At 39.9% G+C, this 24,178-nt stretch overlaps 1 protein-coding gene across 3 annotated transcripts in view; it reads right to left on the bottom strand.

Annotated features, from left to right (window-relative positions):
- The window catches only part of LOC126244178 (calcium-responsive transcription factor-like), a 142,312-nt gene extending 119,235 nt beyond the window's left edge, over positions 1-23,077 (bottom strand). For all 3 annotated transcript variants that reach the window (XM_049948217.1, XM_049948218.1, XM_049948216.1), the window contains exons 1-5: positions 22,805-23,077; positions 22,356-22,507; positions 6,835-6,981; positions 6,041-6,733; positions 5,733-5,884 (exon numbers count right to left, since the gene is read on the bottom strand). In XM_049948217.1, coding sequence (XP_049804174.1) covers positions 6,047-6,733; positions 6,835-6,981; positions 22,356-22,507; positions 22,805-22,994 — 1,176 coding nt within the window. In that variant the 5' untranslated portion in view covers positions 22,995-23,077 and the 3' untranslated portion in view covers positions 5,733-5,884; positions 6,041-6,046. The remainder of the gene's footprint in view (positions 1-5,732; positions 5,885-6,040; positions 6,734-6,834; positions 6,982-22,355; positions 22,508-22,804) is intronic.
- Positions 23,078-24,178: the final 1,101 nt, after the last annotated feature.

Genomic DNA, 24,178 nt, shown 5'->3' with positions numbered 1-24,178 from the left:
TCTTCATAAGTAAGAGAGATCCTTCAATGAATTTTGCACAGCATACAAACCATACTTAAAGGTGTACAAAACTCTAGAATTTTCCAAATCTATTAAAAACTGTGGTAAAAATTGAGGTAAATAGCTATAAAATTTGTGTTTTTTCTAATCATGAAGTTTAAAATATAACTGCTCATCCTTTTTTTCTTAAATTAAATAAATTCTAGAGTTTCATACACCTGTAAGTATGGTATGTATGCTGTGCAAAATTCATCGAAGAATCTCTCTAACTTATGAAAGAAAGTGTACCTATAGCAACAAGTGCAGCCATTAGTAAGTGAAAAAATGATGAATTTTCACACGAAAAAAAATTTATTTTGTTACGTTTTCGAAATTCCACTGCAATGAGTGTGAATCCTGAATCCTTCCCGGTGATGCTGACAAAGTTTTATGAATTTATTTGTAAAAGTATAGACACTGGAAATTAAAATGTCCTGTGATGCCTCTCCTGCTCCAAGTCGACCCGTTTGACGTCCTACCCCCCTTACAGCAGTTTCTAAGGCCTTGTGTCCTTTGTTGTGAGAAATCTTGGGTGCACTTTCCTCCACTACATCCGCTTCTTCATCTTCTTCTTTTTTGATTACCACGTTGACTATTTCTTCATCTGTCACTTCAAATTCTTCATCTTGGACAATCCATTCATTTATGTCATCTGTGGCATCAGCACATCCCGGAACTTTTCGTAACAATGAAAGCAGGGTAGTATTTTCTGGTTCGGTCTGCTGCTGTAGATTTTCATCATCTGGAGAATTTTCTTTATTTTCCTGTAGCAAAATTTTCCAGGATTTTGCAATTGTATTTGCTCCAACACTCTACCAAGATTGGGCCACATCATAAGCTATGTCTTTCAAATTAATACGGTGCAACTGCTCTAGCATGTCTTCTCCCTTGTCCATAGCATTAATTAAAGTGAAAAGCAAGTTTCTACGGTAGTTTCTCTTCAGTGTCTCTAAGGTCCCTTGGTCCATAGGCTGACATAAGGATGTAACATTTGGAAGCAAAAACATGGCAATTATATCTTTACCTTGAAGTTTATCTTCATTAGGATGACAAGTGGCATTGTCTAGAAGCAACAGTGCTTTGCGAGGCAAGTTGTTGGCTTTCAAAAACCTTTCAGTCTGTGACACGAACTCATTAAAAAACCATTCTTTAAAAATGTTTGAGCTCATCCAAGCATTTTTTTGGTTGTAATATTTCACTGGTAAAGCATTTTTAGACACATTTTTAAATGCTCTCAGTTTTTTTTTTTTTTTTTTTTTTTTTTTTTTTTGGCTTACCTATCATAGACAGTTTCATTTTCAAATTTGCTGTGGCGTTACTGCATGCAAGAATTGTCACTCTTTCTTTGCTACATTTGTAGCCTGACACTGCCTTTTCGGCCTTTGACGCTAATGTTTTTTTCCGGTAACATTTTGAAATTGCGACCAATCTTGTCGCAGTTAAAAATTTGATTGCCTGTAAGTTTGCCTTGTCCAATATCTTGTGAAGTTTATTCCTAAAAAATTGAACAGCTTCAAAATTTGCTGAAAGCTTTTCACCACAGACATTAACTTGCCGAATTCTGTATCTTTTCTTCCATCTAGCTGTGAAATTGGGTTCACCTTCGTTTAGTTCATTACGAAACTTTAAGGCTTTTTCCTGCAAAATAGGTACTGACATGGGTACACCTTTATCTCTATGTTGAGTAAACCATAGGAACAAAGCTTCACTTACTTTTTCATAATCACATTTTTTTCATGGTTTTCCGATCTTCCAAAACAGCCGAGGCTGCTCGCTGAGAACACCACTACTCAATTTCATTGTGGCTCCTTTTCCAGTCTCCAACTGTTGTTTTCACGACGTTATAATCTTGCACCACTTTTAATAAAGTTTCACCATTGTCTATTCTTTTTTCTTCTATTGAAACAACCACCTTTTTCCGTTTTGAAGCCATCACCACTAATTTTTACAATAACCAAAGTGCAACACGGCCACTCCACTACATATCTAAGTTAGCACTGAGGAGTGAGGAGTAGCAGACGGCTACAATGAACTGAGTATCAACAAACAACACATTAGTCACTGACCTGTCGTCGGCTGGCTCACGGCCGATGCGGTGAAAGGGTCAGATAATACAGAAGGTCGGATAACCAAAGATCAGATAATCGAGACTCTACTGTATAAGCAAAAGGCATTGAACCTTGCCATGTCCAAAATATGGAGAAACAATTTCCTGTACCACTTAGATAATTTCCGTGTACTTTCCACTGTTTTTATTAGCATGTTGCTGCTTCAGTCGACTAGTCTCATCGATTTATTGTAATCTTTTACCACACTTGGTTTCATTTTCAGATCACCACTCTTCCAATCTCTTTTTGAAGTCAGATACACTCCTGGAAATGGAAAAAAGAACACATTGACACCGGTGTGTCAGACCCACCATACTTGCTCCGGACACTGCGAGAGGGCTGTATAAGCAATGATCACACGCACGGCACAGCGGACACACCAGGAACCGCGGTGTTGGCCGTCGAATGGCGCTAGCTGCGCAGCATTTGTGCACCGCCGCCGTCAGTGTCAGCCAGTTTGCCGTGGCATACGGAGCTCCATCGCAGTCTTTAACACTGGTAGCATGCCGCGACAGCGTGGACGTGAACCGTATGTGCAGTTGACGGACTTTGAGCGAGGGCGTATAGTGGGCATGCGGGAGGCCGGGTGGACGTACCGCCGAATTGCTCAACACGTGGGGCGTGAGGTCTCCACAGTACATCGATGTTGTCGCCAGTGGTCGGCGGAAGGTGCACGTGCCCGTCGACATGGGACCGGACCGCAGCGACGCACGGATGCACGCCAAGACCGTAGGATCCTACGCAGTGCCGTAGGGGACCGCACCGCCACTTCCCAGCAAATTAGGGACACTGTTGCTCCTGGGGTATCGGCGAGGAGCATTCGCAACCGTCTCCATGAAGCTGGGCTACGGTTCCGCACACCGTTAGGCCGTCTTCCGCTCACGCCCCAACATCGTGCAGCCCGCCTCCAGTGGTGTCGCGACAGGCGTGAATGGAGGGACGAATGGAGACGTGTCGTCTTCAGCGATGAGAGTCGCTTCTGCCTTGGTGCCAATGATGGTCGTATGCGTGTTTGGCGCCGTGCAGGTGAGCGCCACAATCAGGACTGCATACGACCGAGGCACACAGGGCCAACACCCGGCATCATGGTGTGGGGAGCGATCTCCTACACTGGCCGTACACCACTGGTGATCGTCGAGGGGACACTGAATAGTGCACGGTACATCCAAACCGTCATCGAACCCATCGTTCTACCATTCCTAGACCGGCAAGGGAACTTGCTGTTCCAACAGGACAATGCACGTCCGCATGTATCCCGTGCCACCCAACATGCTCTAGAAGGTGTAAGTCAACTACCCTGGCCAGCAAGATCTCCGGATCTGTCCCCCATTGAGCATGTTTGGGACTGGATGAAGCGTCGTCTCATGCGGTCTGCACGTCCAGCACGAACGCTGGTCCAACTGAGGCGCCAGGTGGAAATGGCATGGCAAGCCGTTCCACAGGACTACATCCAGCATCTCTACGATCGTCTCCATGGGAGAATAGCAGCCTGCATTGCTGCGAAAGGTGGATATAGACTGTACTAGTGCCGACATTGTGCATGCTCTGTTGCCTGTGTCTATGTGCCTGTGGTTCTGTCAGTGTGATCATGTGATGTATCTGACCCCAGGAATGTGTCAATAAAGTTTCCCCTTCCTGGGACAATGAATTCACGGTGTTCTTATTTCAATTTCCAGGAGTGTACATTTCAGCTTTGTGGTGCGTTAATAGCATCCAGACTTCCTTCTTGTCCTGCCACTTCAGAGTGATTAGCTTTCCTGATTCTGAAGATCAGAAAGTTATTTCTCCTTTCTTCAGTTTTTCCTCCATTACTGGCACTTCCTTCCCCATTTGCCTAACTGTACCATATGCATTTGCCACTCTATCATACAACCAGATCTGGGCTGGTATACCAATTGTCGACAAACAGCGTATGCCCATTCTCTAAGTAAGGTTGGAGTAATGTGGCTAAAGTTTTCCAGACACTCCCATACCATGATTATCAACGTCTGTCTGTGTGTGCCAACATAAACGGTAAAATCTAGTATATAATTTGTCACGCAATTGCAAATTACAAAAATTTTAATTCAAAACCTACTTCTCTTTGCTGGAATATATTGCTTTACCCTCAGACAGCCTTTGAACAGCATCCAGAGATTCATCTATACAGAGTTTCTCATAAGGATAGAAAGTTTCCTTGAACATTTTCTGAAAATGATCTACAACAGGCCGAATTTTTGATAAGTAATCCCCATTTAGGGGCAAAGTGTTGTCATGGAAATGCAGTAAATTCAACAGCAAAAAATATTGGTCACTGGAGATTCTTTTGGAAAAAAAATTGTGTTTCCAGCAAAGGATCTGTCAACCAATAGTCACTCACCTTTAACTTTTCACTGTAGCCATCAGAAAGGAAAATGCTATAAAAACATGCCTTTCTGGCACATTTTTGTCACTCCACTTATGTATTCTAACATTTGTCTTTGGTTTGCAATTGGCCGATCGATACGTGCAATATTTATTTGTTTTCTGGTTAGTCATTTCAACAATGTCTGTCTTTACAAAAAGTCTAAGGGAACAGAGGCAGCTCTCATTTTCACTTACGTGAGCTTTCATTCCTGATGAGGATTCGTCAAACTGATGCTTTTCGGATATATGTTTTCACAACTCCATTTGTTTTCTGTCACGCTTGTGGGTCACTCTGCATCTTCATTTGAAGATGATGAGCATTGAATAGAAGTACCCAGCTATGGACTTCCTCTCGATGTCGTAGCCTTTGCACTAGTAATTACAGATGGAGATGAATGAGAATCAACGTCTGTAGATTGTAAACTATTCATATAATAGGCAACTGATGTCTGAACCAAGGGTAGAGTCTCGCAGAAAGGCGCGAAACTACAGTTCAACAGAAATCATACTAGTGTTATCTATTGTGTCTAAAGCAAATTACTCATAGAAGTGCTGTGAGGGTTGGACAAAAGTGTGGACATCCGCTTCAAATGTCATGTTCCACCTGTTGCAGTTAAAAAAAATGTTCAAATGTGTGTGAAATCTTATGGGACTTAACTGCTAAGGTCATCAGTCCCTAAGCTTGAACACTACTTAACCTAAATGATCCTAAGGACACACACACACACACACACACACACACACACACACACACACACACGAGGGAGGACTCGAACCTACGCCGGGACCAGCCACACAGTCCATGACTGCAGCGCCTTAGACCGATCATGTTGCAGTTAGAGCAAACGATAAGGTGTGGTGAGAGTCTGCCAGTAGCACTGCAAACAAACAGACGTCTTATTCAAGCACATCTAAACAACAGGCGACTGAATGTCTCAGAACTTCTACAGCAGTTGGCAGCACCCTGTGCATGGCAGCAATGAAATGCTATGGCAGTAGCACACACTGACTGCTGTAGCAGTCAGCCACAATCAAAGGGTTAATAATAAAATGTCGATATCTTTTGTATGAAATATTGTTTTTAACTTTTCAAACTGAATATCTCCATTCATAGCCAATACTTCCCTAGACCCCCTCATGTTATAGTTTAGGTGAACTATCTTTTGGAAAATACATGCAGTGTGATTCATTTTTACTTACCTTATTGTACAGCTACATCTGATTTTGCTCTGAAGCAGAGTTACCATAGATGCTTCAGACACACATCAGTTTTAAGTTTTTTCCGGTTCTTGAGTTGCTCCAGACATTTGAGTGCAGCATATTCAGTGAAATTTGATTCCTCGTGCCAATTTCTAGCAATGACCAATATTAAAAATGAATGGCTACAATAATATTTTAACTACTTCTTGAAAAATAGACCCGATAAACTTTTACCAAAACTTATATATTAAGCTATATGTAAATATCCAGAAATGCAAATGTGGACAAGTAAACACTGTACAACTCACCACCGTTCAAATATGTTTCTCTATTTTAGAATTTGTTGCCACTGTTGAAGGACGGTTACTGCCTGCATGGTCTGACAATTCTACACTACGCTGCACATTTCTAAGGTCATCTACAAGTTTTTTTATTGTTTCATCACTGCAATTGTATGTGAGCTCTATAATATTTTTACATATGTCTCTTGCCTCTTGAGACAGGGATGAACAAGAGCTTGATTTTTCAGGACTGGCGTGCTTTTTGTTCCTTTCATCGCTTCTGCTGGTATTCTGTACACCATTTCTCACAGAATTAATTGGTGCAGTACACCTGCTGCTTGAGTCACATCCATATGCCTTATCAATCTGGATCTCTAATGAATCTTCACCAAAAATTCTCTTTCTTGTCCTATACACATGGTTATAAATGGTTTTGTCTGTGGGGTAAAATGCAGTGTTTACACGGTCTGGTCTAGCTGGCCCACTGAAGTTTGTCTCAACAAACTTTTCAAGAAGCAATTTTATTTCTCTTACTGATGTTGTTCCATTTTTGACATGGTTCCGTATTTCCAAAGCTAGCCGAGGATGCAGATCTCCGCTTGTTTTCATATGTGCTGCACTGTGTGTGTGGTGCTCTGGTGGTGAAGCAACCACATACAAGCGAAGAAAGCTTTCTGGTTTATTGGGTAACTCCAAATGCTTCTTCAAGCTATCAATAACCTTTAAAACAATAATTATCACTTAATTAGGAACATTAAGTACATTGAGTTTGTGAAGCAATGTGTACACAACAAATAATGAACATTTTAAACTACACTCACCATTTTTTTTGTCTTGCGATCATTCTCTGACAGGACTAAATAGCCAGGATAAACTCTGACACATTTTACTAAAAATGTGGCAGGACAGTCACTTTTCTTGGTATCCATAAACAACTTTTGCTTTTTATTTGGAATGATATGGTCAACCTGGATGCATAAAACATACAGTAAAATTTAATAAATAGCTTTCAACAGATGTACTTTCTGTGGAGATTAAATCTGTGATTCCAACACTCTGAGATATCCAGGTCCTCCAATGTATGAGATCTTGTAGCTATGACAGCATTTAACAAAGGATGACCTGATAATTGAAGCAAGATGTGAAAATGATGTAAATCCCAAAGCTGCAATCATTTCAATAAAACAAAAACTGTTCCAGAATTCCATAATTAATTAACATGGCCACAATAGGATAAAATTTCTGCCTTACTGACTATAGTGTTCTTAGCGCAGAAAGGAACTTGTGGCACTACTGAAGATCTTGGCTTCTCTTCAAATCTCTCATCAGATATTAAACATAGCTTTACATGTTACAATTGAAATTATAGCACATAGCAGGATTTTTTCTAGGCTAAAACGATTTAAATTTTCCAAGCACCTTATAAATGAAACATGGGTTAAAATAAAATGTGCACAGAAGCAATATTGAATGAAAATTCAAAGTTCCTGTTAATATTTATATTCCAGTTTGAAGTAGTGTTTCCAAAAATTTGAATTAATTAAAACACCCAAGAAAAATAGCTGTCTCAATAGATGATGAAGAAAAGCCAATTTTTTGAGTAAACACCTCAGAATTAAAACCACTAAACTGCAACAGAAGTCAGACAAAACTTACAGCTTTGCAAATAATGTTTTTGCTACCCACCACTGTGGACGAACTAAATATAGAGCATAATCTAATAAAAAAAACCATAGCAGATTCAGATGAAATGCCAGTCCACTGACCAAAGGACTCATTACAGCAGAAAACACCCATTAGTGCAAAACATACAACAATCTTTCACTAAAAACCCACCTCAATATTCTCACCTCTTCAAATATAACAGATACTAGCAAGAACTGCTGACTGGACCTACTGAAGTATTATTTGTAAAACCCAAAACCATACTTTGGATTGGTATACACCTGCAGAATTCACATCAATCGTATTCTGTTTCCGGTCGCACTGTAATGATATAACAGTGTGTGAAAGTCACTATGTGGTAACAGCTTGTTCTTTACCAACTGAACTGGTATTTTATTTATTTATACTTTAAGTTCTGTAGAAAAGAACAGTCTGAACATGAATGAGCAACAAAGGTTAGTAATAAAAAATAACAAAAGAAATACACCTTTCATTTTCATAAAAGTTGGTGGTTAATGGTAGCATAAACAACACTGTAATGAAAAATTGCTTAAATGTTTCTAGAAAACCCTGAAAATAGAAGTGTACCTTGAGGAAAAGTCTCCATTTAGGCTTAAAAGTGTGAACAAAACTTCTACAGTCTTTTGGGTCTTTTGATTCCTTACTTAAAAGGCACACAGAAAAATGCTGCACACTCTTCTGCACAAAAGCCCAGGGGGTGTGATCTAATTTCATACCCGATTTCTAACTAGGATTAGCTGAGTGAAGGCTGTAAGTTCTTTGGAACAAGTTCAAATTGTTCAAAACAAATGCCACAGAGAGGCCTAGGGGTCATTCCACATTAAATCACTCAATAATTTTAGGATTTGTAACCCTTGTAACACTATTATCAATATTACCTGTAATGGACTTATCTTCTTTGACTGTTTTTACTTAATGTGACTTCTGTATAACCATGCTCTTTGATGTGACATCTATGTAATTGTACTTAATCTATGGATGTAATTTCAAAAGTTATACAGGGTGGTCCATCTGAAGTTTCGGATGAGATTATCTCAAAACCTATACATCGGGTAAAAACAGTGGGTAAGACAAGTTCGTAAGCTCAAAGAGGGACATAAATGATACTACATGTGACCCCCAGCTCCCGCCCCCTTGGGTGGGGTGGGGGCAACTTTTAAATCTTAAATGGAAACACCCATTTTTTTATTGCAGATTCGGATTCTCCTTAAAAAAAGTAATCAAGTTTTGTATGAAACATTTTTTTAAACCATTGACAGATGGCACTGAATCGAGAAAAAAGTAAAACTGGGGAAGAACTCAGATTTATTCGGAATGATCCGAGAAGGACACATTAAATCGATACAAAACATGCACCAATTCTTTCATTACACCAAATTAAGCTATGTGTTTACAAAATCCTACCCGCCACAGTTTTTGATGGAGGGAAGCGGAATGGTATTAAAATCTCATTAGGGAACTCTTCACCATTGCATTACTCACCCAACTGTCGTGCTACTGTGGCCAAACTTTGAATTATGGCTCAGTATAAAGATCGGTGCAATGCGATCAGATGTCACTTCACTTTCAGATTGTGAACCGTAAATATCAACTGAAGAAAGTAAATTATTCTTTAGTGAAACATGGCTCACTATCCTCCTACAGAGATTGTTGATATGATGTTAATTTTAGGTGAATGCCATAACAATTACGCTGCAGCTGCGCAATTGTACGTGGATTGTTTCCCAAACAGACGACATCCAAGCGAAAACATTATTCAAAATTGCACTCAACGAGCTCGAAATGGATACATGCGCCATCCACCACATCATCGCGAATACAATGAAAATGACGTTCGTACCCCTACCGTTCTCGCCTGTGTTCAACTGGATCCCGAAATTAGTAGTCGTACGATTCAGAGACAAACTGGAATACCAAAATCAACTGTTTTGAGGATTTTGAAGGCACACAATTATCATGCGTATCATATCACACTGACACGGGCATTAATGCCAAAAGATATGCAAATATGCATGCATTTCTCCCAATGGGCTTTGGAAATGAATGTTCACCGATGCAGCCTCATTCAAAAACAATGGTGAATTAAATCATTAATGATTGTCATTAATGGTCTCCTGTCAACCCTCACTGGCACACCCACGTCGACAATCAACACCAATGGTCGTTAATGGTCTGGTGTGGAATTTTAAACAGTTGCTTGATAGGACCATATTTTCTTGACCAAAATGTTACTGGGGAATCTTATTTACTACTTCTCCGTGATGATTTGTTGGAGCTAATGGAAGATGTTGATTTAGAAACTAGGCAATGAATGTGGTTCCAACAGAATGGAGCAGCTCCCCATTATGTTAAAAATGTGCGGAATGTTTTAAATTTACGGTACCCTGGTCTGTGGATAGGATGCAGCAGACCAATTCAGTGGCCTCCACGTTCACCAGACCTAACAACCCCTGATTTTTTTCTTGTGGGGTTATTTAAAAAATATTGTTCATGTAAGACAGTCCACAACACAAAATGATATGGCGCAACACATTTGAAGAGCGTGTGCAGCCATACCAAGGGATGTGCTGCTCAACACTGTTGACAACTTCCGCAGACGATTGACTTCAAGCACTGAAGCATATGGGGATAATTTTGAACAATTTCTTCGTGGCTAATTTCATTAATTAAGCACTCCAAATTGTGAGAGGCAAGGGGGGACACGCTAATGAAGCACCCCAACATGTGAGAGGCAAGGGGACTCACACTAATGAAGCACCTCAACATGTGAGAGGCAAGGGGACTCACACTAATGAAGAACCCCACGGGAACATTATTCTACTACGTCCACGTCATTGTTCCTCAGTAATGCTAAAAGTAGGATACAGTACATTTTGTACAAAACTAGCTTAATTTGGCGTAACGAAAGAATTGGTGCATATGTTTTATCGATTTGATGCGTCTTTCTCCGATAATTCTAAATAAATCGGAGTTCTTCCCAAATTTTACTTTTTTCTCAATTCAGTGCCATCTGTCAATGGTTTAAAAAATGCTTCACACAAAACTTGATTACTTTTTTTATGGAGAATCCGAATCTGCAATAAAAAATGGGTGTTTCCATTTAAGATTTAAAAGTTGCCCCTGCCCCATCCAAGGGGGGCGGGAGCTGAGGGTCACATGTAGTATCATTTATGTCCCCCTTTGAGCTTACGAACTTGTCTTACCCACTGTTTTTACCCAATGTATAGTTTTCGAGATAATCTCATTCGAAACTTCAGATGGACCACCCTGTATATTGTGAAAGAATGCAACTGTTAAAACTTTACTTGTAATACTGGTTCTTGCATAGGGCATGTAGGTTTGTAATCACAGAAGCCCCTCTGCAACAAAACTGGCTTGGTGGAAATAGAAAATGTGGATCTGGCGATCGAACTGCAAAGCTCCTCGGTGGCTTGAGTTAGTCAGTGGCTAGCAGCCACAGGGTTCACATCTTGTGAACTGAATGAGGCAAGAAGAACTACAAGATTATATAACATAGCCTCATAAGTGGACGGAATTTGACTTATTATTCATGGCATACTCTTGTTAGCTTCATGCTACAGAAATCTGATGCTACGAATATAATTTTCAAAGTTTGTTACATAGCTAGAGCCATGGATACTTTTGCTGCCTTTTTTTGAATACCACAGGAGACCAAAACTGCCACCACCTTCATCTCAATTTATCAGCACAGTACTGTATAAATGCATGGACCAGTTATGCTGTTTCTTTTTCAGTAATAAGGTTATGTTCTGTAAACTTTTTGTTTCGCCTCTATTTTATGCTTGGTTGTTTACCTAGACAGCATGCTATTCCAAGTGCTACGATTTTTCCAAGTATCCTATTATATTTTAATAAACTTTCACTACAGTTAATAAACTTTGTGCAGTAGTAAATTTCATAATCATTCAGCATACCAAGTTTACAACTACCCTTCATATTTTTTATAGGCCTACAAGGATAAAGCTTTTTAAAAAGTACAATTGACAAGAAAATATTTTAAGTATTCAGCTTAAAGATCGTTCTTATTGAAATCTCAGTACAATATTACAATTACTTGAAAAAAACTGCAATGATTCATAACAGTTACTAGCTAGTAGACTGAGCAGCGTCAGTATAAGGATTATTGTGCAGGTCTGGAAGTAACAGTGTTTATAATTCCATGTGTACTGTATATAGTTAAAAGTGTTTCCCTTGCTGTGTTGTAACTGAAACATTCAGTCTTGATCTGAGTCAACTGATAGATTGGATTCTGGGACCCCACACTAACTGTTGAGCAAGATTTAAGTTTCATATCACAACTACAGCATTAATGAAAGGAACTTGCCATCTCTCTAACATTTGCGTGCTACAATAAGCAATTCGCTACAATAATTCAGACTATACTAGATCCAGGTACCACATGTTTCATTTAAACACGTTTCGCAAATGATGGCTTGTTCTGTGCACCTAAGTCATGCCTTCTCCGACAGCCAATGAGCGTCCAGCAGTGTTCTGAGTGATCTGCTGTGAATTCCATAGCTAATGCAAGCATTAAATGTGCTCATAGCGAGTTGTTTAGTGAATTTCTATTTCATTTGCTGTGAGATCTCATCACTGATGGTGGTGGTAAGTGATAAATTCTGCATAAGCAAGCGAGAGGCTTAATCTTCAGTATATATGCTTTCTCAAAGTGGAAAGCAGGTGCAGCTTTCTCAAAGCGGAAAGCAGGTGCATGCGCGAACAGCAACTGTTGTTTGGTGTCTCAACAATGCTTACCCCGACCGTGAATCGACATGCACTAACTGTAATTGTTCGTGGATTGTCCTATGTAAGGAAGTGAATGCTCCTTGAGAATACATATAATAATAGGAATAGACTAGTTAATTACCTGACACCCATTTCCAGAACAATATTTTCCAATATTTAAGCTGATAAAAGATCCTCCTGTGCAAGTTAATATTGCTCTACCATTAGTAATTATTTATCTAAAATAATCATTAGCTTTCTGCAACAGTATTACGAGGAGGACAGCTGCTACTCACTATGTAGTGGAGATGGGGAGCCACAGATAGGCACAACAAAAAGACTGTCACTAAACAAGCTTTCGGCGAAAAGGCTTTTGCAGGGAAAAAAACACACACATTCACACAAATGCAACTCACACATGCATGACCATAGTCTCTGGCAGTTAAAGCCAGAATACGAGGAGCAGAACATGATGGAACGGGAGCCTGGGGTGGGGAGGGGGAGGGATAGCAGGGTATGGGGTTGGGGGACAGTAAAGTGCTGCTAGTGGGAGCATGCAGGGACAAGGTGGAGAGAGGATAGGGCAGCTAGATGCAGACGGGAGGTTAGATGGAGGGTGGGTGAGATGAGGGGGAGGGAGGGGATAGCAGAAAAGGAGAGAAGTAAAAAGAGTGGGTGTGTTGGTGGAATAGATGGCTGGAATGGGAGCAGGGAAGGAGCTAGATGGATAAGGACAATGACTAACAAAGGTTGAGGCCAGGAGGGTTACGGTACCATAGGATACATTGCAGGGAGACTTCCCACCTGCGTAGTTCAGAAAAGCTGGTGTTGAAAACAAGGATCCAAATGGCACATGCTGCAAAGCAGTCACTGAAATGAAGAACTTTATGTTGGGTGGCGTTCTCAGCAACAGGGTGGCCCAGTTGTATCTTGGTACACAGTTTGCCAGTGACCATTCATGCAGACAGACAGCTAGTTGCCTTGAAGTCATTACCTATAAACAAATGCGGGGGTGTAGCTATGGGCACCATCCTATGCCAACTATTCAAGGGCTATCTAGAGGAATCCTTCCTAAACACCCAGAATCACAATCCCTCACCTGGTTCAAACTCACTGATTTCATCTTCGTGATCTAGATTAAGGGCGAGAAAACCCAATCCACATTCCTCCAAAACCCCAACAAGACCCCCCCCCCCCCCCAATTCACTTCACCAAGTCCTACTCAGTCCAACAAGGCACCTTCCTTGATGTTGACCTCCACCTCAAAGATGGCTACATCAGTACCTCTGTCCATATTAAACCTACCAACCACCAGGAATACCTACACTTCGACAGCCGCCACTCTACCCATGGCCGTTGCACCTGTAGTGATGAGGGGTCTCTCTCTAAATATACCAAGGGTCTCACTGAGGCCTTTACAGGCCATAATTACCATTTCATCCCAGTATAAAACCATATCTCCCACACCTCATCTTTCCAGTTACCTGTCACCTCCCAAAGTCCCACTGTCTGGCCACAGAGAGCATTCCCCTCGTGACTCAGTGGACCGCAGGAATGGAGCAACTGAATTACATTATTCCTCAGCAATTCGAGTACCTCTCATCATGCCCTTCCCACCCCTCCCACAGCCCAACGAACCTACACAATATCCTCATCCATACCTGCACAACCCCTGCTCCCAGCCCCTTGCCTCATGGCTCATATCCCTGTAATAGACTTAGATGCAAGGCCTGTCCCATACATCCTACCACCACCACCACCTACTCCAGTCCGGTCACTAACATCACTTATGCCATCAAAGGCAGGGCTACCTGTGAAACCAGTCATGTGATCTATAAACTAAGCTGCAACAGCTTTGCATTCTAGGTGGACATGACAACCAACAATCGGTCTGTCCACATGAATGGCCATGGCCAAACTGTGGCCAAGAAACAATTGGACCACTCTATAGCTGAGCATGCTGCCCAACATGATAGCCTTCATTTCAATTACTGCTTCACTGTCTGTGCCATCTGGATCCTTCCAACCAACACCAACTTTTCTGAATTGCACAAGTGGAAAATCTTCCTGCAATATATCCTACGTTTACTGTAACCCTCCTGGCCTCAACCTTCGTTAGTTATTGTCCTTACCCGTCTAGCCTCTCCCCCCTGTTCCCATTCCAGCACTACACAGCCCTCTATTCCGCCAATGCACCCAGTCCTTTTACTCCTTTTCCACTACTCCCCTTCTCCCCAGTGCTCCATCTAACCCCCCAACTGCACCTAGCTGCCCTACCCTCTCTCCACCTTGTCCTTGCACGCTCCCACTAGCATCACTTTACCATCCCCTACCCCCTATCCCTCCCCACCCCAAGTTGCTGTTCTGCATTCGTGTGTGTGTGTGTGTGTGTGTGTGTGTGTATTTTTGACAAAAGCCTTTTTGCCTGGAAGCTCATTTTGTGACAGTCTTTTTGTTGCACGTATCTGCAACTCAGCATCTTAGCTGTATAGTGACTAGCAACTACCCTTTTTGTCATACTATTACATTCCATCCTGGATTTCCCATTGCTTCATTAGGTTTCAGATTTGATATAGAGATAGCACATGTTATTGAGAGCTATTTGTTGCAAAAATGGTTAATATTCCTTCTATGTTGTTCAGGCCAAACTACTGTTACACTGTCTTAAAAAATGCACAACACTATGCTGTCTGTAATAACATTAGTTTATTTTGCTACCAGCTTCAGTTCTGAACCATCATCAACAGCAGGAAAATTCTCAGAGATGTAACATGCTTCGACGTAAGTTACCACAGGAAACCATAACTACCAAGATAATACAAAATAAAAAATTGTGACAAGATTAAAATTGATGGAACATCCATAAGTTGCGTTACTGTTTGGTATCTTATTGTCAAAGCATAAGTTCAGTATCAAGTAAAGTCAATCACAATAGTAAATTTTCTTATGATCCATGCTAGTACTTGGTAAACTTTGCCTAATTACACTGGTGAGCATTTCCTTCTGCATAACTGCAGTTTACTTTATTACTAATACAACCTTGGTTCAATTCCAATTTGATCTGCTACTACTTCCCTTCAATAGAAATCTTTAAAGAAACAAGAATAGTCTGACACCTTTCCATTATGCATGATCATGCTCAAATAAGTATCCTTTCACAGTAGTAACATTATAGGTGTACTGCTAATTTGGTAGTAGCTGCTAGTGTTATACCTACCTTCTCAGATTTTCACAAAACTTTACATTTTTGCTTAGACTTAAAACATAAGAACTTCTACTTTCTTTTTGTCTTAGACCAAAACTCTTTTGTAGTGAATTTTCATTGTATGGATGTTCTGATAATTTGGCTCTTTGAGTATGTCCATGCAAAGTGGTACTTATCTACAGAAATGTTCACACCTCGGGTCTTTATGAAGCTTTTGATTTTGATTTTTTTTTAATCACAAGGTAAGAGAGGCATACAGTTAACAAACAATTATTTAAGCAGTAAAGTTATGAAGAAAACTATAAAAAAATATTAATGTAAGTTGCTTTACAATTTCTGAAAAAATTACAGGGGCGGTGAAAAAAATTTCTTTCAAATTTCTTCACGCTGTTGATCTTTAACTCAAAAGATTTTAGGCTTTCTAATACAATAATAGAAGCATTTAAAATTAGACTTCGTGAAAACAACTTCATTAGAGACACTGGCTATGCGCTTAGCAATGCATGATAGTGTGCACCTAAAAAAAAAAACCCACAGATGTTCACTTCTCACAGTTTGCTGCCTGATGCAACAGATGGAACTGCACACAACACTATATGAAAAGGGCAAGCAAAATCTATGGACATAGAGGGCGACACCTCTGTATGTATCAGTATGACTTAATCCAGCCAATCGGTTGCCATTCTGCAAGTATAAAATAGTTAACGACCGCTATTTTCAGTCCCTGACAATTATGATGTGGGCTATCACCGAAAGCTTAGAATTTTATCTGAATCTGATGCTGCAAGTCAACCAAGAACTTTTATACAAGGACTCAGTCGTGAAAAACTTCATAGCCATGACGTGAATGTAGTCAAACAAATGAACAACTCAATGATGGAAAAAGCAGCTCAGTGGTTCCAAGAAAATAGACTGTCATTAAATAAAAACAAAACTGAACACATCTTCTTTTCCCTTAGAGATATTAATAATGGACCAAATGAACCCAGACATTCAGTAAAATTGCTAGGCATATATCTAGATACTAAATTATGCTGGAATACCCACACAGAAGAGCTCTGCAGTAAGTTGGCAGGAGTTTTATATCTCCTTAGAAAACTTAAGGATTGTGTCACTAAGGAGTGCATGCGTATGGCATACTACAACTTTTTCCATACACATTTGCATTATGGAATACTTCTTTGGAGAAACTCTGCTGGGGCAGAAGAAAGCCATTAGTTGTATTTTTGGTTTGGGCAAATTAACTTCTTACAGACAGTACTTTATTGAGCACAGAATACTTACAGTCCCCAGTCTATACATACACAAAACATTTATGCAACCCAAACAGAATGCCCACATGTATGAAAGCAGGTCAGATGTGCACTCATATGAAAACAGAAACTTATTAGACATTCCTTGGACACGCTTGAGTAAAGTCCAAAATAATTTTGTACATGCTGGCAAAACATTTTTTAACACAATTTCACATGGCACAAGGGAGCTGCATGAAAATATATTTAAAATTGTGGTAGAGACATGGCTGAAAGAGAAAGCATTCTATAGTACAAGTGAATTCATATATAATAACAAAATTCGATGCTCTTTTATACAATTAAAAATATGATACTCTTTTATATAATGAGAAATATAATGCTCTTTTATACAACAAAAAACGAATGCGATTGTGAACTAACAAAATTGTAACTTATTACATGCAACTAAATTTGTATGTGCAACCAGTGTAACTAATTATGGTTGAGTAGAAGATATGCAATATTTATGTAATAGTACCTGTATATGTTAACCTTTTGTATAACCTTTTGTATAATCATTTGTATAACCATCTGTAGAATTATGTATCTACCCTTAGTATAATTTGTGTAACCAACTGTATAATTATGTAACAAATGACGATGCCTTATACAACACAACAGTTGTCTACAGACAAATAAATCCAATTCAATTCAATCCTACTTCTAAAGAAGAAGCTAAATTTTTAAATGAAGTAGCAGTCAGTTAATTACAAGGGGAAAGTATGAATTTATTTAGTGTCATACAGTTGCTTAAAACAATGTGTCATTTGACAAACTACAGCTCAGTACAAACTCCTCTGCAATTTTCAGAGCTGAATGAACGCCAGCAATATCTGATATTGCTATGGTCCAATACAAACGTTACAGAACATACTTAAAGAACCCCTACATATAGACACCACATATACCATTACTTAAAAGGGAAATACGGAAGCGTCCGATCCCACCCGTTGGCTTTGACCCATGACGTCACAAATATGGCGGAAACGACCATAAACGACAATTCCAATATGGCGGATATAAAATCGTTGCATACGTATCATAAAGACGAAAATACATCGAAAAACAAACACACACACGTTTCACAAAAAGCCTAATGACTCTAACGGGGCAAGCGTGGGAAATCGGGGGTTTTTGGGTGGGGAGAAACTAAATATAAACAAATTTAGCCACCCACCCCCATACAAAACCACGCAAGACGACGAAAAAAATCGACATCACAAAACTCACCAAATACCACAAAACACATTATTATCTGGAATCGGAAACTTCCCTTGACCTATATAGATCTACAGTAGCTCCCGATCCCATAAATTGGGATCGAACACTTCCCTTGGCCTATATAGCTCAACAGCAGCTCCCGATCCCATCTCCCATTACAAAAACCAACATACTCCACCAAACATTGAGATTGAACACCTCCCCACCAACTATATAGCTCAACAGCAGCTCCCAATCCCATAAATTAGGATCGACCACTACCCTTGACCTATGTAACTCAAAAACATCTCCCAATACGAATACCAATACCAACCTTCACAGCCACAAATTTCAATGAGACACTTCCCTATACCCCAATACACAACACATACGCCAAAAACAAAAAAATGAGAACTTACCACAAGAAAGTTCCAGCCCCACAAACTAGATTGGCCACCACAATCACACACAAATGCAAAAGAAAAACCCAACCCACCCACACCTCAACCCCCTCCCCCCCCCCCCCAACCCCAAAATAAAAAACCCACAAACAAAAACCAAATGTAACATAAAAAACATCTCAATCACACACTACAACTCAACAAAAACTTCAACAAAATAGATCCTCCACAACTAAAACAAAAAACAAACACACTCCCCCTCTCCCCCCCCCCACCTTAACAAACACTATACAACAAAATAAACCACCCACCCCACCCTGAACCACAGCCACCCACCCACCTACCCAGCCCACCCTAACTAACCACTTTCGGCCTATACATTTTACCCACAGCCCTTAAGAAAACCCGAACAATACAATAACCCTCTGGGACACTCTTCCGCCAACAGTACTCATCTAAATGAGACTGAAGGTTGGAAGAGCGCCTCTTCCCCCTCCCAAGAACTGACTTAACCGCCCCCCACATCCCCTCTATTGTATTAGTACAAGCCCCTGTCTCATAATTCTTAAATTCTAAACTATGGTTCACTACTAAATGATTAAATCCCCTCTCACCCAACCCCCTATAAGAAGAAAAAGCATCAGAAACTATTGTGGACCCCGGCTCTATATATTCCTCAATTAACCCCACTAATTCAGCCTTCGACCTCCATTCCACAACCCTAAAAACACATTCGGAACCCCCACCCCCCGGAACAACAGCCCCCCACACCCAAAGACCAGCCACAGACTTCCCCCTCCCATACTTCCTTTTCCCAAACTGTGACTCGTCCACCTCCACAACCACCCCATGCCCCCCCAACCTTACCCCCGTACTTAATAAATTCCGAACACACTTCACGACAAAAGGAATACCAATCTAAAACAGTCCTCTCACTCACACCAGTCTCATGCGCGCAAAAACTCTGTGGGGATCTATAACAAAAATAATATGTAACAAGCACAATCTCACGCATGCCCAACCTAGACTTCTCGAACCAGGTACCACGCCGTATGGAACGCCATATGTCATCTTTGCGACAGCGCCACATGTAACCGTCCATGGTCCGAGAGGCCGGAACTTTAACCAATTTCATTGGATCACGGCACACACCGCACTTCACGACCTCGGCAATTAAGCCAAATAGCTGTAGGAATTTAATCAGCTCTAAAGCTGTCTCCCCCATCATAGCCCTCAACCGAGAACTATTAATCTTGTCTTTCATATCCATTCCTGAACAAAAAACCACAACCGATTACACTTAATAACAAACCCACCCGACGTACAGCAATCATCACTACATTAACCATCACACAAAACCGTTAACTCACTCATACAAATTCCGCTTCAAAAATACGCACGCAGCACTCACCACTGAGCAACAGCAAACTGAGCCCAACACACCGAACAAACGAAAACCATGAACATACCACCAGAGGGCACAACAAACAACAACACGACGACATCTACAAACACGCCACACTCACAAACCAAACTCCGCACCGTAATGACGTCACACACCACAACACCCTTACGTCACAGGTCAAAGCCGACGCGTGAGATCGGACGTTTCTGTCGACCCCTTAAAAGTTGCCATCAAATTGAATGTGAACCTTTAAAAATACATTGTTAAAATCACAGCTGCACAGTCCAATAGGACCACTTTATCTATGTCATTAAGTGCTAGGAGATTTTATCCATCACCACACAAAAAACAGCGTACAACGTATATTCAGATTTGTGAACAGAAAACAGAACTCAATGACAGAAATAATAATAGAAAAAACAAAGTATCAAGTATGCCGATAAAACTTTAGACTATTTGAGGTGCTCTTCCTTAAAACTTCATTCAATTCCAAATCACAGCAAGCCCTCATGTAACAAACTGAAGCTAGAAAGAGTGAAGCATGTTTTGGAAAAAGAGTGTAGTTGGCATCAGTGTGGAAGTTTGTAACAGTAGGGAATATAAAATGGATGCTGAAATTTTTAAGAACAGCAAAGATTTTGATGCAATGACATTGTTAATGAGGGAAAAAAGTGGCCAATATGAGGAGATTTGAAAGGGGGGAGGGGGGGGGGGGGAATCGAATTTTAAATTTAGCTCCTCCCTCTTGATCAAAAGAAGAAAATAATAATAATTTCAGAATTCAATAAATGAAAGGAAACTGAAAAGTTTATTTTTATCAATTCCTAAATTAAAAATGACAAATATACTCTAATGTTACCTGGAGCAAAAGACACCACGGAGAGAATATGTATGGAAGAAAGATTTACCCTCTGCAACCTAAGGTAAGTACATTCTTGCTTAAATGATACCCCAAACACCAATATTTTGTTCACTAAGACCAAAGTGATGCATTTTAGCTGGTGCTGCAGGCACTAATACAGAGGAGGAGGAGATCAGTGTTCATTAGAGATGATGCACAAGTTCGGATTAAGGAAGTATGGGGACGGAAATAGGCCATGCATTTTCAAAGGAATCGTACTGGCATTTGCCCTGAAGTGATTTAGGGAAATCACGGAAAACCCTGAAGTGATTTAGGGAAATCACGGAAAACCTAAATCAGGATGGCCTGATGCGGGTTTAAACTGTCATCCTCCCAAATGCAAGTCCAATGTGCTAACCACTGCGCTATCTGACTCGGTGGCACTCATCCTGCTGCATCCGCCAAAATGTAAAACTACTTTTGGATGTGCATTGAAGAAATGTACAATGAACTTACATAAATTTTTTGTATGGGACTTGGAAAACAACGAATGTGTGCTTTATCACCGTAATAATTGTCCCAGTGATGAAAACCTGACAGAACTCAAAATTAACTTCCAAACATACTGATGATGCAATTCAGTACAACCAGTGAATTAACACAGACCACTGGACACACTAATTTATATCTAAGTGTTATGCAAGATACCTGAAAAATGTGGAGCAAAACCTAACCAACAAAAAAGCAGTTCTGTTAATAGATATTGCTGAAAATTACAGCTTTGTAATTCACACTGAAGTCCACAGTTACCATCGGACAAGAATCATGTGTTTGTGTTTATGTGATAAATAAGGAAAATAAAATAGAAATAGTAAACCATTGCTTTATAAGCAATGATATGGAGCATGATGTAGGATTTGTAAATGCCTCTTGGAAAGAAATGGTTAGGCCTAACTGGTTGGTTGACTTATACCATGAGTCAAGAAACTGTGTTATTTCAGTGAAGCATGTGCAGCTGAACATAAAAATAGAAATTGCCTGAAGTATTGTGTAAACACAAAAATGATTTTCCTACTGATACCAAATATTAATTTTTTGCCACTAGCCATGGTAAATCTGTGGGTGATGGATTGGGAGGAACTGTAAAATGTGCATTGGGAAAAGCTGGTCTTCAATTACAGAATGATGTACAAACAACTGCATCAGGAATTTACAATTTCTGTAAATGAACACGAGACAAGATACAACCACAGTTTCGCAATTAACAAGAAAAACAAAGTTAAATCTCAAATTTATGTACTGCACCATGAAAGACTTATCAGTTATTCATTTTATAGTAGATGAATATGTTACCACTGCATGCACAACTAAACTATGACAAAGCAACTGCATGATGCAACTATATTTTAAATAAAAAAAGTGCAGTAATAAATTTTTTGAAGTTCCTACATGTTTGTATTTTAAATACATAAACAGTTCTTTTTCTCAGTTTGTAAAAACGGTATACTTCCTATGATTAGACAATTTGTGTATCAATAAAAACAAGAGTTTAATGTTACACACCAGGTGATTAGGAACAGGAATCTCGTTTTTATCATAGTACATTGGACCGAGTGTACATTGCCTGTAGCTTACATACTCAACCGAAAATGGTGACCCAAAAAATGGGATTTGAATAGTCCCTTGTGACTGACTGAAGAAGAATCGTGGTTTACCTGGAACAATTGGAATATTTTTTATACGTAGTTAAGAGAAAATACAAGAAAACGACAGTTTCTTCGTGTTACCTTGTCAAATATAGGCTTACTGAGAACCATTACTATAGTACAATAAGGTTTGCATTTTAATCAGCAACGAGCCACTAGTATGATTACAAAAGTTTAAACAGACAATAATGTTTTAAATAAACTTTTGTAAACGATACATCGTATGATTCTATCAATTTTTCTTTCTCAAGTAGCAACATTGTTTTCAGTATACTAATGAAGTAAATAAGATACTTTTTTACTTACTGGTTGTAGCGTCGGAGGATAATCTGTTATAAGCGCTGCTCCTCACCGAATAAGAATACCCAACACATTTGAGCCTGGTAAAAAGGTAATCGATTTCTTCCTCGGATGAACAAATGCCGCAAAACTGGCCTTTGTTTCCGATGCTGATTTCCTTCATACACTCTTTCATTATAGTCTTAAATGGACACATGTCGCAATAAAAACAAAGCAAAGCGAAACGAAATCACCAAACTCCACCAAAGCATAGCACAAAACAAGGTACATACAGCAGAAACTACTGCTGACACCTTCGTAGGTTGACACCCAAAATATTACACAAACGTCTGACAACAAAATATGTCAAAGTCTTTGCGACGAAGACTATGCAGTATGTGGTACTTCGTAACACTGAACTCTTTGGATGAGCGTATCGTCACAGCTTTTCATAAGCCTGGTCCACACGCAACGATCTGTCTGCGCAAACATTGGCGCAGATGTCTGTACATGCAAAAGATCGCTGCAAATGTGGTGAGTTCACACGACACAAACCCCAATCTACTACTCGCCCGCCATCTGTCGGTGTAGAAAAGAAATATCAGTGGCAAGCGACTACGCTCCCCGTAAACGTCAAAAATTTAATTCAGTTATTTTGAAATATAGAAATGGAGGAAGTTCTGTTGTGGTCTGTGTTCGTAATTTGTGTTGCAAAAAAAGTTCAGACCAACCGCAGGAAACAGAGAAAGCGGTCAAAATGGTGTAGACAGTGGCCGCTAAAACGAAAGCAGTTTTCTCACGTAAATTTTCTGCGAGAGTTGCAGGGAAAACCTAACGACAGGCGAAATTATTTGCGGATGGATGTCGAAACTTATAATTATCTCTTAAAGCTTGTAACCCCTCATATTATGAGAAAAAAATACTTGTATAGAGAAGAGCAATTTCTCCCCATGAACGGCGGCGGTATAATTAAGATTCCTAGCAACAGGAAGGAGCTACAAGGATTTGGAATTTTCAACTGCAATATCGAAACAAGAGTTGAGTGAAATAATACCCGCAATTTTTCAATTAGAGCATTTTATGCTGCTGTCTTTTTTCTCAGTCACTATATTCTTTACTTTAATCTTCCACAAACTTTTTTTTTTCCTTTATTGTATTTAAATTCCCCATCAGGGCGGGTTGGCAGCAGCATATGCGCTGCTCTTCAGCCGAAAGACATAGAACAAACAATAGAAGACATTTAAAAATAACAAAGGAGAGAATATGGTGAACATAGATATAAAAAAGGGGAACATCATGGAAGGCAATAGACAAAAAACGGGGTGACTGTAAAATGGAGATAAAAAAACTGTTTAAAAGTAGCACACACAAAAAGCCACACACTGCGACAATTAAAAGAAC

This window comes from Schistocerca nitens, chromosome 1, assembly GCF_023898315.1.
Source record: "Schistocerca nitens isolate TAMUIC-IGC-003100 chromosome 1, iqSchNite1.1, whole genome shotgun sequence".
Classification (NCBI taxonomy): Eukaryota; Metazoa; Arthropoda; class Insecta; order Orthoptera; family Acrididae; genus Schistocerca; species Schistocerca nitens.
The sequence above is the reverse complement of the archived record's forward strand: the minus strand, read 5'-3'. Positions and strand labels throughout refer to the sequence as shown.